Here is a 16,256-nt window from a genome sequence, read left to right on the forward strand (position 1 = left end):
TGTAACTCCATTTCTCTCCATTTTTTCCCCCTCCATCTACCTCTGTAAATAGCCCTATTATAAATTGCACTGTACTTTTTATATCTTATTTTTGAAACAATGTGTTTCCTCTTCTGTCTTAAGGGTATGGATAGGAGGCTTTATATTTTTCAACTTCAAAAACACATATTTTACTTGTATTTAGATCTCAGGTGGCCTTTCTCTGAAATTCAGAGCCTTTCAATTAAAAGAAAACCCTCCAACACTCAGAATGGAAGAAAATGTATATTTTATTTTCTTCTATACGTTTCTTGTATATATACAATTTTCATGGTCTCTATTGGCTTTTTTTAATTGAAGTATCATTGATATACAATCTTGTTGGTTTCAGATGTACAACATAGTAGTTCAACAGTTACCCACATTATCAAATCCTCACCTGCTCTAGTGCAGTTACTATTAATCACTGTAGAAAGATGTTACAGAATCATTGACTATATTCTCCATGCTGTACTACTTACTGTCCCAGTGACCAACTTACATTGTGATTGCAAATTATTATGCTCCTTTATCTCCCTTAACTATTCTAAGCCCTCCCCCTTGGTAACCACTAGTCACTTCTCAGTGTCTATTAGTCTACTGCTATTTTGTTCATTCTGTTTTGCTTTGTTTTATATTCCACAAATAAGTGAAATTATATGTATTTGTCTTTCTCCACCTGGCTTACTTCACTCAGCATAACACCCTCTAGATCCATTCATGTTGTTGCAAATGGCAGGATTTACTTTCTGTGGCTGAATAATATTCCATTGTGTATATGTACCACATCTTCTTTATCCATTCATCTATTGATGGACACTTAGGTTGCTTCCATATCCTGGCTATTGCAAATAGTGTGGTGAAAAACATAGGGGTGAATATATCTTTTTAAATCAGGGATTTTGTTTTCTTGGGTAAATTCCAGAAGTGGAATTACTGGATCAGATGGTATTTTTATTTTTAGTTTTACGAGGAACCTCCATACTATTTTTACAGTGGTTGTTCCAATTTACAGCCCCACCAACAATGTAGGAGGATTTCCATTTCTCCACATCCTTGCCAGCATTTGTTACTGCTTGTCTTTTGGATAGTGGTCATTCTAACTGGTGTGAGATGATATCTTACTGTGGTTTTGATTTATATTTCCTTGATGATTAGTAATATGGAGCATCTTTTCATGTGCCTGTTGGCCATCTGAATTTCTTCTCTAGAGAAATGTCTGTTTAGGTCCTCTGCCCATATTTAATCGGGTTCTTTGTTTTTTGGTTATTTGTTTTTGAGGCATATGCATTCTTTATATACTTTGGATGTTAACCGCTTATCAGATGAGTCATTTATGAATATTAGAAAATCATGTATCTCGATAAGGGACTTGTATCTTGAGATACATTCTTATAACTCAATAATAACTAAACACATTCACCAGTTAAAAATGGACAAAGGATCTGAACAAACAGGTCTCCAAAGAAGATGTACAAAAGGCCAATAGACATAAAAACATGGTAAACATCATTAGCTATTAAGGAAATGCAAATCAAAACCAAAACAAGATACCACTTCATGCCTCTAGAACGTCTATTATCAAAAATACAGTTTAATGACAAGTGTTGGCTGGGATGTGGAGAAACTGGGATCTTCATACACTGCTAATAGAAATGTAAGATGTGCAACGATCTGGAAAACAGCTTAGCAATTCCTCAAATGTTTAAGCATAGAGTTACCATGTGACCCAGCAATTCTACTGCAAGGTGCATACATACTCAAGAGAAATGAAAACATATCCACACAGAAACTTGTACACAGTGTTCAGAGCAACATTATTCTTAACAGCCAAAAAGTGGAAACAATACAATAGTCCAGCAACTGATAAATGGATAAATAAATTGCAGTATAGCTATACATTGAAATATTAGGCCAGAAAGATAAAGTATTGATATATGCTACAACATGGATAAACTCGAAGCATGAAAACATTATGGTATGTGAAAGAAGCCAGTCACAGAAGACCACACATTATGTGATTTCACTGATATGAAATCTCTTGAATAGCCAAATCTATAAAGGCAGAAGTAGATTAGTGGTTGCTAGGGCGAAGAGGGTCGGGAAAAATGGGGAGTGACTGAGGGCCCCTGTTGCTATAAACACATAAAAATTCTGGATAAAAATGACCCAAAACAATAATTTTAATATACTGTTAAGACTGTAAGAATAAAAAGGAAACAACAGTCCCAATATTGAAAAGAAAATTGACTAGTGGTTATCAGAGGGGAAGGTGGTTGGAGGGTCAGCAAAAAAGGGTGAAGGGGTTCAATTGCATGGTGACAGATGGTAACTAGACTCATTGTGGTGATCAATTAGCAGTGTATGTAAATATGATCATGCAGTACACTTGAAACCAGATTTTATGCCAATTTTACCTCAATTAAAACAAAAGAAAATCAAAAGCATAGCAATGGTACCAGCAGATGTTGAGTTATGTATGGAGGTACAGATCCTGGTAAGTTCTTATGTCCTCATGGGGACAAAGATGAGCTCTCTGCCTTCAGAATGTGGCGGAGTTAGAACTCTATTCCGAATATCACTGAAAAGCCTGAAGCCTAAAAAGAAGAGCCCAACAGTTAAAAGGGAATTTTAAAGAAAGTTTGCTTCTGTTCAAGTCTTCAGATGGAAATCAAACAAAGTGCCTGAGGCGTCAAAGCTACATCCTGTGCCACGCATGGGTACAGGAGGAAAACTGATATGGGGAACTTAGGAGAGAAGCCCTAACCTATTCTGAGATAATGAGGTAAAACTGGCTGAAAGCCATCAAAACAACGAGTGCACAGCAAAAGCTAACTTAAACCTTCCCTGTAGACTCTTTCACTAACCAGAGCCCAGGGAATGCTCTCTAGAAAAAATATGACCCCCACAGAAGATAAACTTTTAGTTAAAATGATTAACTGCATAAGGTAAATAACGACCATTAGGGAGAGCAAGCAAAAGAACAAGGAGAAGAATTAACACACTAATTTTATTTCATATAATATAATGAAAGTGTAATAACTATGGTTAAAGTTATTAGAGAGATAAAAGAATGACTGTGAATCATAATAAAAGAATCCAATAATAGGAAGAAAAGAATAGGGAAAATTGAAAAGTGCATCCAACTATAGAAATGAAGAAAATAAAGTCAATGAAATCGAAAATTCAATGGACAGGTTAAGTAGCAGGTTAGAAACAGCTGAAAAGAAAATGAAAGGAAATATCCTTTTTAAATATAAATTTTAATATAAAAGTTTTTGAATATAAAAAGATGGAAAATATGAACCAGATTAGGAGATACGGAGAATAGGATAAGAAGGTACAGCATGCATCTACTAGGAGTTAAAGAATTACAAAACAGAGAAAATGGGAGGGAGGAATGTTTGCAGAGATAATGGCTAAGAGATTTCCAGTAATAAAGATGTTACTTTCTTTGTTAATGATGTTAATAACTTAAAATTTAAAATATTCTCAGTGATAAAAGTTTTGCAGGTATATTTACTTACACATTTATAATCTATATATAGTATACAGGAGGATTCCTTTATGTGATAGAGTGAAAATTACTATCTGTGAAAGCTGATAAGCTTAATTATATTCAATTTGTTGAATATAATTTGTTATATTAAACATTAAATGAAATTTAATTCCTCAAGAACAGACAACTGCAAAGACATTTGTGGAGAGTTTATTCAGCAAGAATGAAAAATCATAAATGCAACCACATTTTACATGATAATGTTCAACTCCCTCAAGTTTTTTCACAAACAATTGGCACACCACTCAAATGCAGAAGTAAATTTTACAATGACTAAATGGTACAGGGAATTTCCAGTAGCTAATTGGTCATGCAGTCAGTTGACTCTGTGTCAACACATTATTGGAGAAACTCAGGAATTTCTTATAAAAATCAACACAACCTATGATGGTGATCATTTTGTAATGTATAAAAATACCAAATCACCATGTGTTGCACCTCAAGCTAATACAATATTATATGTCAGTTATAATTCAATAAAAAAAGAATGCAGAAAATCACTTCCTTGATCTCGACTCCATCCCTGTCCCTTGTATCTATAACATGAACAGATGCTCATTTGTTAACAATAAATTATACTTTCTGGGGTTTTCATTAAAAAATACCAAAATTATGAAATCTTCATATTCATATATTTAATATTTCCTTCATCAAATGTGTGTTAATGTTCGAAATCATGTCGTGAAACAAAGCTTTGTTAAAACTTGTTTTCATGATTATGCACAATTCTATAGTTCTCAATATTTTCAAAAGGCTATGGAAATATATGGTCATTATTCCAGATCACAACATTTCTTATGCTAGTGATAGTTTAATCCCCACCTGTAAATGAGAACTATCAGAAAGAAGAGTCAAGGCAATTTCCCTCAAAGAACACAATCAGGGTTTGTGACAGGAAAATCAAGGTTGCAACCTTAGCCTCTAAGGCAGGATTCCTCAACCTCTGCACTATTGATACCTGGGGCAAGATAATCTTGCTGTTGTGGAGGAGGGGGCTGCCTTGTGCATCATAGGGTGTTTGGCAGTCCTTGAATCCAATCCACTAGATGCCAGCAGCACCTCCTCACCAGCTGTGACACAGAAATTTATCCAGATATTTCCAAATGTCCCCTAAAGTACAAAACCACCCATTGAGAACCACTGGTGTAGAGAGAAAACCATTGCATAACCAACTAAAACAATGAGTATGTATTTATACTATTTTACATCCTACATACAAAATTATCATTTCTCTGTGGAGTGAATATTGTTGGTCTATAGCTTTCTTTACAGTTTACATCCTATTAGAATGATCCTAAATATATTCTAATATTTCAAGAGCACGTATTTTTTAGAGTATTATCTCCACATTGTACACTGCAAATGATTTTAAACAGCTCATCTTTTAAAAAAACTAATAAACGACCTTTGTCTAAATTCTGATTCCCAATCAAATTGAAATTTTAAGTAACATTGCTTGAGTTAATAAAGTGCTATCTGATCTTCTATACTCTGAGGTAGGTAAGTGTTTAATGTTAAGTTTCATCACCAGAGGAGATAAGGATAAGTTCAAGGTTATAAAACTTGTCGGTGGCAAAATAAAAATAGAAAACATGTAGACCTCTCCCTAATGACAAGGATTAGATTATTAAGTTTATGTCATTAAATATTAACATTTTACCTCTATTTGGTTTTACCCAAACATTTAGAAAAGATTAATGATTTTTCATAATTATTAATAAAATTATTTTGATTTCCTAAGAATTCCATCAAGCACTCTGTGTTTATAAAAGCAAAATATAGACAGCTCTTAATGTCACCAAACTATACTTTGTTAAAAGCAAGACTGTATCATATCTGTCATTAAGAATACATTGCATAATCATGAACAGTCAGATAAGAGAAAAAATCATTTAAATAATTTGATTTTGATTTCCAAAATTGACATGTGCAAATTCTACAGACATGTGCATTTAGAATTATTAAATAAATAACAATAGTTCAAATCATACTTGCATAAAACAAAGATTATATCTTCTTACTAATTAGAAAATTGTAGAAAGATTTGCAAAGTTTGATTTATGCTTACAAATACATTGATTAAAAAAGTATCTATACACATATAAAATATATGAATAATTTAAATGTTATACAAATCACTTTGCATTAGATAAAAATGCTACTTCCTATTTTTTATTTCTTAATGTTTTCAATTGGCAACCTCAAAAAGTACAGAGCATGATTGCCTAAATATCAGAAAATAAGCAAAATATCAGAAAATAAGCAAAATATTACTTAATTGTGGTATTTTTAATGTATCTAAATATTTTTCACATTATTATTTTATGACATTCTAAAGCTAAAGAACTTCTAAGTAGTATCTAATGTGGGAACTGTAGATAAACATTAAGTTATTCCTGAAAGTCAATAACTAAACTCTTAGGTAGAAACGTAGCAAAATAAATGAAATAAACTTTTGAGACTGCTACTTGAAATTTTAAAACACGGAACAAAGCATACGTTTAGAAATTCCAGGACAGTAAAGACAAATAGTAGTGTCTGCCTTGTAATTTAGTTATTTAGCTGGGTGAATATACTAGTATTTAAGATTTCTACGCATATGTACCTTTAAATTTAATTGATTGCAAATTAGTTGACGTTCAAAAGTTCGACTTAATAGCATTAATGTAATCATCTAACTCCATGGAGCTTAACCATTTTTTATCATGAAACCCATAAATACCTACAGTAAAAGTACATTAGTATCAGACTCATGGAAGTTTTCATCTATAGGCTGGGACGAGGTGCCCTGGGCTCACAGGGATAGATGAGCAGCAAAGAGCTAGACAACATAGACTTGCCACCTCCCTGCTCCCTAGGAATCAAGTGTGTAGTAGGAGGGAGAAAAGCTCTTTTCAATATTAGTCATGATTCCAGCAAACACCAAAACTTATACGCTAGTACCAAATGCTTGGAAAATACTTCTAACAATGCCCAAATTTAAGAGTATGCTTTGACCATCAACTATGCATGTATATATATGTATTAGCCTTCCAGCAAATGCATAGTTATAACTTTCAGAACTTTCACAACTCTAGATTCACTGAAACAAAAGAGACAGGGGGGAAAGGCTGATGCTGAAACTCTCAACTCCAGAGTAGCATAGTTAGTGGTGTACTAAGCAAAGAAAGTCAGGATTTTGCTTTAACAAAAATTTACCCACCAAAATTTCACCCTAAAACCTGCATGATAGAAAAAAAGTACATATATATATATAAACTTGATCCAATTATCTTAGAAAATATATAAACCTGGGACACTGTTTAAGATCGTCTGTATCACAGCTGCTTCACAAACGAGTCCCATTCATCTTTCCACTTTGATTTGTGAAGTTCAATTCAATGTGGTTGAAGGCAGGATTATTGGTGCCACCATCTTCTATTGGATGAGGTTTATAGCTTAAAACATGTCTCTTCTAAAAGAAAATGTTAATGTGGTGATAAGAAAAAAGAAACTTGATTCACTTAATTCTAAATAATGGTTACTACTGCTTTTCTTTCTGTAAAACAACTTCGCTGTCTACAGAGGGAGAGAAATGTGAAAAAACAGATCATCAAAGAATAGGGCAAATACTTTCCCTGTCCATCAGAGTCCAAAAGAGTCTGGACACTAATTAGTGTTCTACCCTGGTGATAAAAACACAGGCTTACTAGGTTAAGGAAAAAGAAAGCCAACTTACTTTCTTAAAAATATCAAAATTGGATAGAAAGTCCTCTTTGGTTAGTAGGAATCTGTGGTCTAAGTTTTGCTGTCTTCCTCCTGTAAAACATACACATTATTTACATTGTTAAAAGTACCTGTAACTCTTCACTGACAGTCTATCATATAGGCATTTGTATACATTCACTCTATAAACTCATAAAACACAAAGAAAAAGAGAATCTTTTAAGTAGTGCTGGAGACTTAACCCATTTCCCTTCCCTCAGTCAGTCTCAGATTCTTCAAGCCTCTCACTGTGATAAATATGCATCTAGTGTCTAAAAATAAACAAGATGGCTTTTAAATGCAAGCCAACTGCCTCACCTAGAGAGTCAACTGACCCAATACTGGTGGGAAAACAGGTTTAAAAGCATCCTTTGTGATCGATCACTAAAATAGCAAACAGTAGAGTTGCCTTTCCCCAATTTGGTGGCTTTAAATGTAGATGTGTATGAAGTAGTGTGGGAAATCATGAATTGCTGAATAAATTATTTAAATGAAAATCAATATGACGATTGATGTTTGATACAATTTCTCTTCCCTAAGGTTTTGCTTTATAAAAATTATTCTTTGGTTTGGTATTTTACTTGTGGATCACAGAGGATGCTTTTAAAACCATATATCTCAAAGAGTGGTTCTCAAACTATTTCTATCCAAATCACCTAGAGAACATACTTAAAAAAAAAGGCTCCTGGACTCCAACCTAACTGGCCCAGTTGGAACCTCTGGGGTGGGGTCACTGAATCCTGACGGTTCCCAAATTTCAAAGTGAACTTTACACCTTCTAATGTTTGAGAACAACTACATTAATACTAGACTTTTAATTATGGGAACCTCTGCTGTTCTAGAGGTGGGATCAACTTCAAATTAATTCATTCATCATTGTTGAGAGCCTACCATGTGCTAAAGATAGGTGCTGGAGAGACAGAGGTGAATAAAACAATTACTGTAGTCATAGTTCATGGTCTATGGGGAAGTATTTACCCAGTTTTACTGAGGAAGAGACATACTTAGGAACACAGTACATGGTTAAGGGTAGCTGAAATGCCAGCCAAGTCTGTATGACCTGAATTCCTACAGATTCCTAGTACCCTACAGAAGATCCGTAAATACATTTCCCAAGGAGTGTTAGGATTTCATGTTTCTGGATTTTTTTTTCAAAGTGCTCACTGCTGCTGTGGAGTGGAAATAAGTCATTTATGAAATTAACCAAGTTGAAGAGTTTCGTTTTTTAATCACTTGATGCCTGCTTACCTGGGTAGAGCATTACTTTTTAAAACAAAAAATACAGTTACATGTGGTTATCAGAATCAAGCTCTTAAAGAAAAAATAGGAGTACTCAAAGGGAGTCCTCTGATACCCCATTTTCTTTAAAAAAAATAGAATGGGTTGAGTAAGGACCAAGAGTCAAAAAGCACAAGGAATTGGCTAGGTGTATTCCAGAGATGAACAATTGGGTTACTGGTGACAAAAGTTTAAAATCTGTCTTAAAATACATCAAAACAGATGAGAATAAACCTACTGTTCTATTAATTTTATTTATGAGAAAAAGCACCGTCCTTATTGAAAAGAAAGATAATAGTTTAAAACAGCTGTTTCAGAAGTAACAAATACCTGCAAACCTCATTATAAATGCATAAAAATCATACATTCAAATATATGACATTATAATTAATATATTGCTATCACCTATAATGATTAACATAATTTGTTTATTTTAAGTACAAGTGTCATAGAAGTTTGAAAGGTAGTGCTATTCAAGTGCTAAAAAACAGTAATTGATTAATCGAATTCCTTAAAATGACACATTGCTGGTAGCTTTGTAGCATAAAGACATCGGACATCCTTGGGCAAAGTGTAAGAATTCTGACTAGTGACCCATTTGATAAAGAGCTCAGTGGAGCCACCTTCCTGTAGTTTGGTTGCTGTGAGGGTACACGTGAAGGGAACGTAGGAAATGAGGAAGTCCAGCACTTCTCAGCAACTCCACCCTACTCCCCTCAGTCCAAGCCACTGTGATTGCTCACCTGGATTACTGCAAAAGCCTCCTATCTGCCCTCTTTCCCTCAGACTATTCTCAAAACTGGATCAGAGTGTTCTTTTGAGAATTATTGGAAAATTAATTGTAAAGAATATTCCATGTAGCAGACCTAAAAGACACAGAGGTGGAAAATAGGAGAGAAAAGATAAGAAAATTAGACTGTCCAAGACTCAAACATTTAACTAACAAGAGCTGCCAGAACCAGAAAACAGAAAATAGCAGGAAATTACAAAAGAAATAATATAGGAAGATGTCCTAGAACTGGATAGGGGCATTACTTTTAGAATGGGTCTTCAGATTGAAAGGACCTTACTGAGGGCCTGCGGCAAGGCCGTCACTATCAAGTGGGTCACCTGCACAGGGTAAGCAGTGGCTTTGGAACTCTCAACAGCAACGTAACAAGCTAGAAGAAAATTAAGACACCCTCTTGGAAACAGGAAAGCTATTTTCAACCTAGGATTCTCTACTCAAACAAATGATCTATCGAGTAAAACAGATTAAAGACTTTTTTTCAGAGACACAATGTTTCTACAATCTCTTCTCTTGTCCACCCTTTCCAAGGATGTGCTCCATTCAATTAAGGGTCTTAAACAAGAATTAGGAGCAATGGGATGCAGGCAGCAGGGAATCCAACACAGCAGGGAGACCAAGGCAGCTCACAGAATGAGGACAAAATGAAGTCCCAGGATAAACGCTCCATAGCTACCCCAGAGAGCAGTGTTTGATTTTTTTTTTTAATTTATGAACATTTGAAAAAAGCTTTCACACTGTGTTTAGATATAAAGCTTATAATTTTTATTCCTTTCATATGTATACTTCTTAATAGTTTATACAAAGTCAGTGTCAATGAAAAGATCATGACACCAGGTTGTCTTAAAGTTACATGTAGAATCCCTACCACTGTAGTAATTATATGTGATTTTTTCAAGCACTGCATTTTTATCTCCCAGCCACCTGTGACATAGGCAAATCAAGTGTTATTATCCTCACTTTAGATGTATAACAGCTAAAGCTCAGAGTAGCCAGGCGGACTTCCCCAAGTTCATGCAGTCAGTAAATGGCAGAACAAAGATTCAAATTGAGATGAGTCTTCTGCTTTCAAGTCCAGGTGCTTAAATCTCCCAAGAGTAAAATGGAACAAATAATTAAACTAGTTGTTAACAGGATTAGAGTAAAGTAACATAAGGAACAATAAAACAGATATTCTAAAAACTGACATATAGACAAATACAACAATATTAATGTTTAGGTGGTTACCTGTTGGTAAACTGATAAGCATTCCCATGAATATTGTCACCAAAGTTCCAAGAGTGCTGAAGTACAGATATGACAGAGAATACCAGTTATCCATCAGGGGAGTCCTAAAGGAAAACAAACGCATGCCTGTAAGATGGCATGTGATGCTACTTGCAACAAAAATATGTGTCAGCAATCCTCATGGCAAAGTCAAAAGACATTTACTGCTTTTAATGTCACAATCTGCTGTCCCCATTTCATCTTACCTGATCAAGAATTAAAAGTATGACCTCACTTTGGCCAAGCACTATAATACTAAATGTTAATGTGTATTCATTCAACTCTGCTGTATGTTCCAGGCACTGTTCTTATCATTGGGAAGTCTACCACTGAAAAGGTAGGTAAGACTCCTGCACTCATAAAGTTTACATTCTAATGGGGAAAGAAATGCATTAAACAAGTAAAGTTATTACTACATAGATAAAAATTTCCATAGGTGGAAAGTGCCATCAGGAAAATAAAACAGGTCATGTGATATTAACAGTGGAAGGAATATGTGACACTAACAAAGGAACTACACCTAATGGTGGTCGGAGAAAGCCTGTGTGAAGAAGTGACATTTGAACTGAGATCTGAATAACAAAGTGTTCTTGAGAAAAGCGTCCTAGGGAGAGATAAACACCAGCTGACAAAAGCAGAGTACGCAAGATACAGAGTGACACAAGATGAGGGGTAGGGGTAGGCAGGCGTCTCTGTGTAGGGCTCATATGTTTGGGTTTCACCCTCTGGGCAGCAGCAGTCGTGGCTGGAGTTTAAGTGGAGGAGGGACATGATCTGACGTGTTTCTAAAACTGTTCCTCTAGGATCCCGCTTTCAGCTTGGACAGAACAGCTTGATTTAGACCAACCATCCTGCCAAGAACAATATGCAAAAACTGGGGGTTGGGGCAAGGCAGGGTTTTTTTAGGACAACAGAGAGATCACAGCAACTGGAATGCGAGAGGCCAAGATCCCAGAAAGAAGAGAAACACATTGAGTATTGACATTAAGACAGTGTGGTATTATTGGACCAAAAACAGATAAAATATAATAGAATAGAGAATTGAGAAACAGACCCACAGGTAAATAGTCATCCTGGGTTTACGTCCTGCCTTGCAATGGGGCAAAAGGAGAGTCTTTTCAATAAATGGTGCTTGCTTAATTAGATATTTACATGGGAAAAAACAAATCTTGGTCACAGCACCTACAGAAATCAATTCAAAAGTGGATCACATTCCTAAATGTAAGTAGTCAAGCTTTTATGAAAAATTAAAGGAATATCTTTATGATCTCAAGGTAGGCAAAGATTTAACTGGGACACACAAAGGACTAACTATATAGAACAAGAGTGGTAAACTGAACTTAATTAAGATTAAGAAATTCTGATCACTGAAAAGTGTCAGTAAGAGAGTAAAAAGGCAACCTACAAAGTGGGACAAAAATACTTTCAGAATATATCTTGTGTCTAATTTATCAAGAAGTCCTAAATAAGTAAGAAAAATTTGAGACAAGCTACCAATATATACCCATCATGCATTGGGAACTTAAAAAATAAAAATTGAATGCAGGTAATTGAAACCCAGTACCTAGGCAACCAAAGGGCTGCCTATCTTACTCATCTTCCTTGTTGTTACTCGTGTACTCTAGCAATATTCAACTAGGTATGATTTCCTAAGATACGGTGTAGCTTTAACCCTTCATACTTCTGCTAATGTTTTCCCACTCTACCACATGTGCTGCTGCTTCCTTTTGTCCCCTCTGCCCACCCTTGTTCTCCTGATTAACTCAGGCTCATGCAAAACTCAAAGGTCTCCTTGACTCCGCCCAACAAGCGTTAGGCTCTTCCTCCTCTTGGCTCTCATGATAGCGCGTGAACACCACTTATCGCAACCTATTGTTTAATTGTTTATTTTCTTATCCAATTTCCCTTCTGGTCATTTTCTGTGACAAGAACTACTTCCATTAATCTTTTTTCCCTTTCTGACTCTAATAGCCTCCCATCCCCCCATTAGTGCTTTCATGCTTGTCCAGAATGTTCCCTGCATTTCCTTGGCCTTTACACACAGCACCCCATTAAATCAAACCTTCCCCAGATATGCCTCAGCCTCTGGAGCTACGTTTTTTCTCTAACCATGCAGAGTTTAACAGCCTGGAACTCCCACTGGCAAGTGTTCTCATAGCTGAATGCCCTCTGGGACATGAATTGTTAATAATAAGGTTACATTCTTTCTCTTAAGAGTGTGTCCATTTTAAGAAGGAGATACCATGTCTTGATCCAAAGGGAATGATTCTCCGATGGTTTCATTCTAGGTGAGCTGGAACTGGGGCAATACTTTGCAGGCAGCAACCTCATGTTTGCATTTCTTGAACATATCATGTGGTTTGTGCTTTAAGGCTGGATATTTGTATGTCCACTAAAGCAAGTCTTGCCCTCACATCCACTACACAATAAACACTCATCTACCAAAAGGTCTATATCATTTTTAAAAATCAGATGACATCAATTTGACCTAGGAATTCCACTCCTAGGAATTTACCCTAAGAATGCAGGATTCCCAGTTTCAAAAAGACATATTCACCCCTATGTTTATCGCAGTACTGTTTACAATAGCCAAGACATGGAAGCAACCTAAGTGTCCCTCAGTAGATGAATGGATAAAGAAGATGTGGTACATATACACAATGGAATACTATTCAGCCATAAGAAGAAAACAAATCCTACCATTTGCAACAACATGGTATTATGCTCAGTGAAATAAGCCAAGCAGAGAAAGACAAGTGCCAAATGACTTCACTCATATGTGGAGCATAGTAACAAAGCAAAAACTGAAGGAACAAAACAGCAGAAGACTTGGAACTCAAGAATGGACTAACAGTTGCCAAAGGGAAAGGTACTGGGGACAGTGAGTGGAAAGGGAGGGATAAGGGGAAAAGGGGGCATTATGATTAGCACACATAATGTGGGGGGGAGGGGCACGGGGAAGGCAGTACAGCACAGAGAAGACAAGTAGTGACTCTATAGCATCTCACTATGCTGGACAGTGACTGTAATGGGGTATGTGTTGGGGACTTGATAATGGGGGGAATCTAGTAACCACAATGTTGCTCATGTGATTGGATATTAATGATACCAAAATTTTTTAAAAAATCAGATGACATCAGTCTCCAGGAGCTCAAAAATGAACTGCAGACTGAAAACTCTAGCAAAAAGATCAAAGCTGCAACTCATTGCTAGTGCTGTAAAGATTTGGAATCTTTAAATGTGAACAAATAGCAATTATCCAACATATTTAGATAATTGTAGCTTTTAGTCTGTGAAAGCTATACTTCAAAGACTACATAAACAATGTTTCTTTTATAATTGTACTTGTTATTTAAAATTTTTTTCAGTTGACGAAGACAATTTTTCATTCAACTGGAGCTGGTATTTGTTAGCATTTACCCATAATAGAAATCTTTTTTTGGTACTATTTAAGTCATCTCTGGATCTATAGGTGAGGCAGAAGTTTCTATTTAAATTAAGAAAATACAGCATTATTTTTGCTTTTTCCAAACAAAATATTATAGCCAGAAAGCCACATGGGCTCTACACATTGTAGGATTAGGGGGAAAAAAATCACAGCAAGACAAAAAGCAACTGGGGTTCTCTACCTGTCACACATTTGTTAAAAATATGACATTATAAAGCTTATTTCAATACCTTTCAACATTATATACTTGAAAAGCACTAGTAGAAAATGGCATTTCTGTGGTTGTCATCCAATTTGTCCCATTGTATGTGCTATTACAGCCGTGGGTTTCAAGGCCTAGTGGCATAGTTCTCTCAGGAAGTGGAGGATAAAGTTGAGCTCCAATTCCAACCCACAAAGAAATGGCAAATCCAACCAGCAGACCAGCAATTGCTCCCTGCAAAACAAATACTTTTAAAAGAAATACAGTAAACTTTGCTTTGAGATGGAAATTAGCATTAGAAGGTTAAGCTCAACATGGTCCAAGGGCACGTCTCTTGTCAAGGGCAGCATGGACCCCTGGTCCATCAGCCCAGGGCCCTGGGGACTCTGTAACCCCCTCCCTTTTTCATATCCCTATCTAGCCAATCACCAAGTCTCATGGCTTTTTATTTTTATATCTCTCATAATTCCATTCCTTGCACTCTGTTTCCATGGCCAGCACTGTGTTCTGGCCTCCCTTGTCTTTTTACACTCAAGTAACTACAACAGTCAACATAGTCACCTCCAGGCCAGTTGTCCCCTCTGTTTTTATTTCATCTGTGAACAAATGGCAAGTTATATGAGCAACAGTCTATGAAGAAAGCATACATGAGTTTATTCCTAGACCTAACAACATGTGTGATTATCACTGTACTTCAGTCTTTAGGGGGAAAATAGCCAGCAGTTTTCACAAATGACTGCAGTGCTGCATACAACCAAACCAAGCATTTCCAGAGATAGCTGGAGATGTCCTCACTGAAGACATTTGGTTTCCCAGCCTTTGGAAGACTTGGGTCCCTACTTCTGCTTTTCACCAGTAATGTAGGTGTTCTGCTAGCCCTTGAGTGATTTAAGCCCCAGCTCCAGATCATGGGGACAAAAGCAAATGTTGAGCTGAAAGCCCTTCCCTTCCTCTGTGGTGAAATTTCCAGGCTTCCTTTAAGAATATGATCAGACATGGCAGCCTGTGCTGCAGGCTCCATAAAGAGAAAACAGGAGAGAATATATGATGTAAGGGGAAAACATAAGCAAAATCATAGGGTAGAAAAAAAATGGTGTGTTGATGGACAAACAAGAAGCCTATTGACCAAATCAGAGGATTTATACTGGGGACAAGGACTGTGAGCTCTTCATTAAGTTATGAACTATTCAGAACAGAATTAGGTTCCTTTTTTCAGTACCCCAGCACTTACCACAATGCTGGACATATAGCAGACATGCAAGAAATATTTTTAATAGCATGAGGTGAGAATAGTAGATTGGCCAGCTTTTAACAAGGCCAGACTTGCTTACTCTCTGCATTGTACATGGTTTGATTAAGGATTCACAGAATTATGAAACCCATGCACACAGAAATATTCAGTTCTCTCTACTCCCAAGATAGTGCTCACCCCATAAATATTGAATGAATGAATGAATGAGAGGAGGGAAGGAAAGAAAGCAGGAAGGAAGTAATGAATAGAAGTGAATGAAAGGAAGGGAGGAAGGGGGAGAAAGGAAGGGAATGAGGAAGGGAGGAAGCCCACTCCAAGGTAAGGATAGATATTCTGCTGGTGAAAAACATGGATATAGTAAAAAGAAGTAGTTCTTGTGACAGGAATAATAGTATCTTCTTCCCCTGAAAAAGGGTGTTTTAGATCTAGTCAGGTACAACTGTTCTGGAAGCAACTCACAGAGGCAACATATGTCAAAAACCAAGTCAGTCTGGCCCTTGCACTGTTCACTATGTAAGAACTTATTCACTATGTAAGACCTTGTTCACCATGTAAGAACTTGTTTGTTATGCTTGAGAAGATTGGAGACTGTTGAGATACAGGCTTGGGGTTGATTAATGACTGTGCATTGAGTCCCCTATACAGAATTTTATTGTTGTTAACAACCATTTGATCAATAAATATGAGAGATGCCCTCTCAAA

At 36.2% G+C, this 16,256-nt stretch overlaps 1 protein-coding gene across 4 annotated transcripts in view; it reads right to left on the reverse strand.

Moving 5' to 3' along the window:
* Positions 1-314: 314 nt before the first annotated feature.
* Positions 315-16,256, reverse strand: part of SLC5A8 (solute carrier family 5 member 8) — a 50,026-nt gene continuing 34,084 nt past the window's right edge. For 2 of the 4 annotated variants that reach the window (XM_037007142.2, XM_017650056.3), the window contains exons 12-15: positions 14,331-14,536; positions 10,614-10,717; positions 7,296-7,375; positions 3,712-7,031 (exon numbers count right to left, since the gene is read on the reverse strand). In XM_037007142.2, coding sequence (XP_036863037.2) covers positions 6,906-7,031; positions 7,296-7,375; positions 10,614-10,717; positions 14,331-14,536 — 516 coding nt within the window. In that variant the 3' untranslated portion in view covers positions 3,712-6,905. Of the gene's footprint in view, positions 2,616-3,711; positions 7,032-7,295; positions 7,376-10,613; positions 10,718-14,330; positions 14,537-16,256 lie in introns of those variants that run through there. The other 2 variants (XM_037007141.2, XM_073213693.1) reach the window with 2 other exon arrangements.

This window comes from Manis javanica, chromosome 10, assembly GCF_040802235.1.
Source record: "Manis javanica isolate MJ-LG chromosome 10, MJ_LKY, whole genome shotgun sequence".
Classification (NCBI taxonomy): domain Eukaryota; kingdom Metazoa; phylum Chordata; class Mammalia; order Pholidota; family Manidae; genus Manis; species Manis javanica.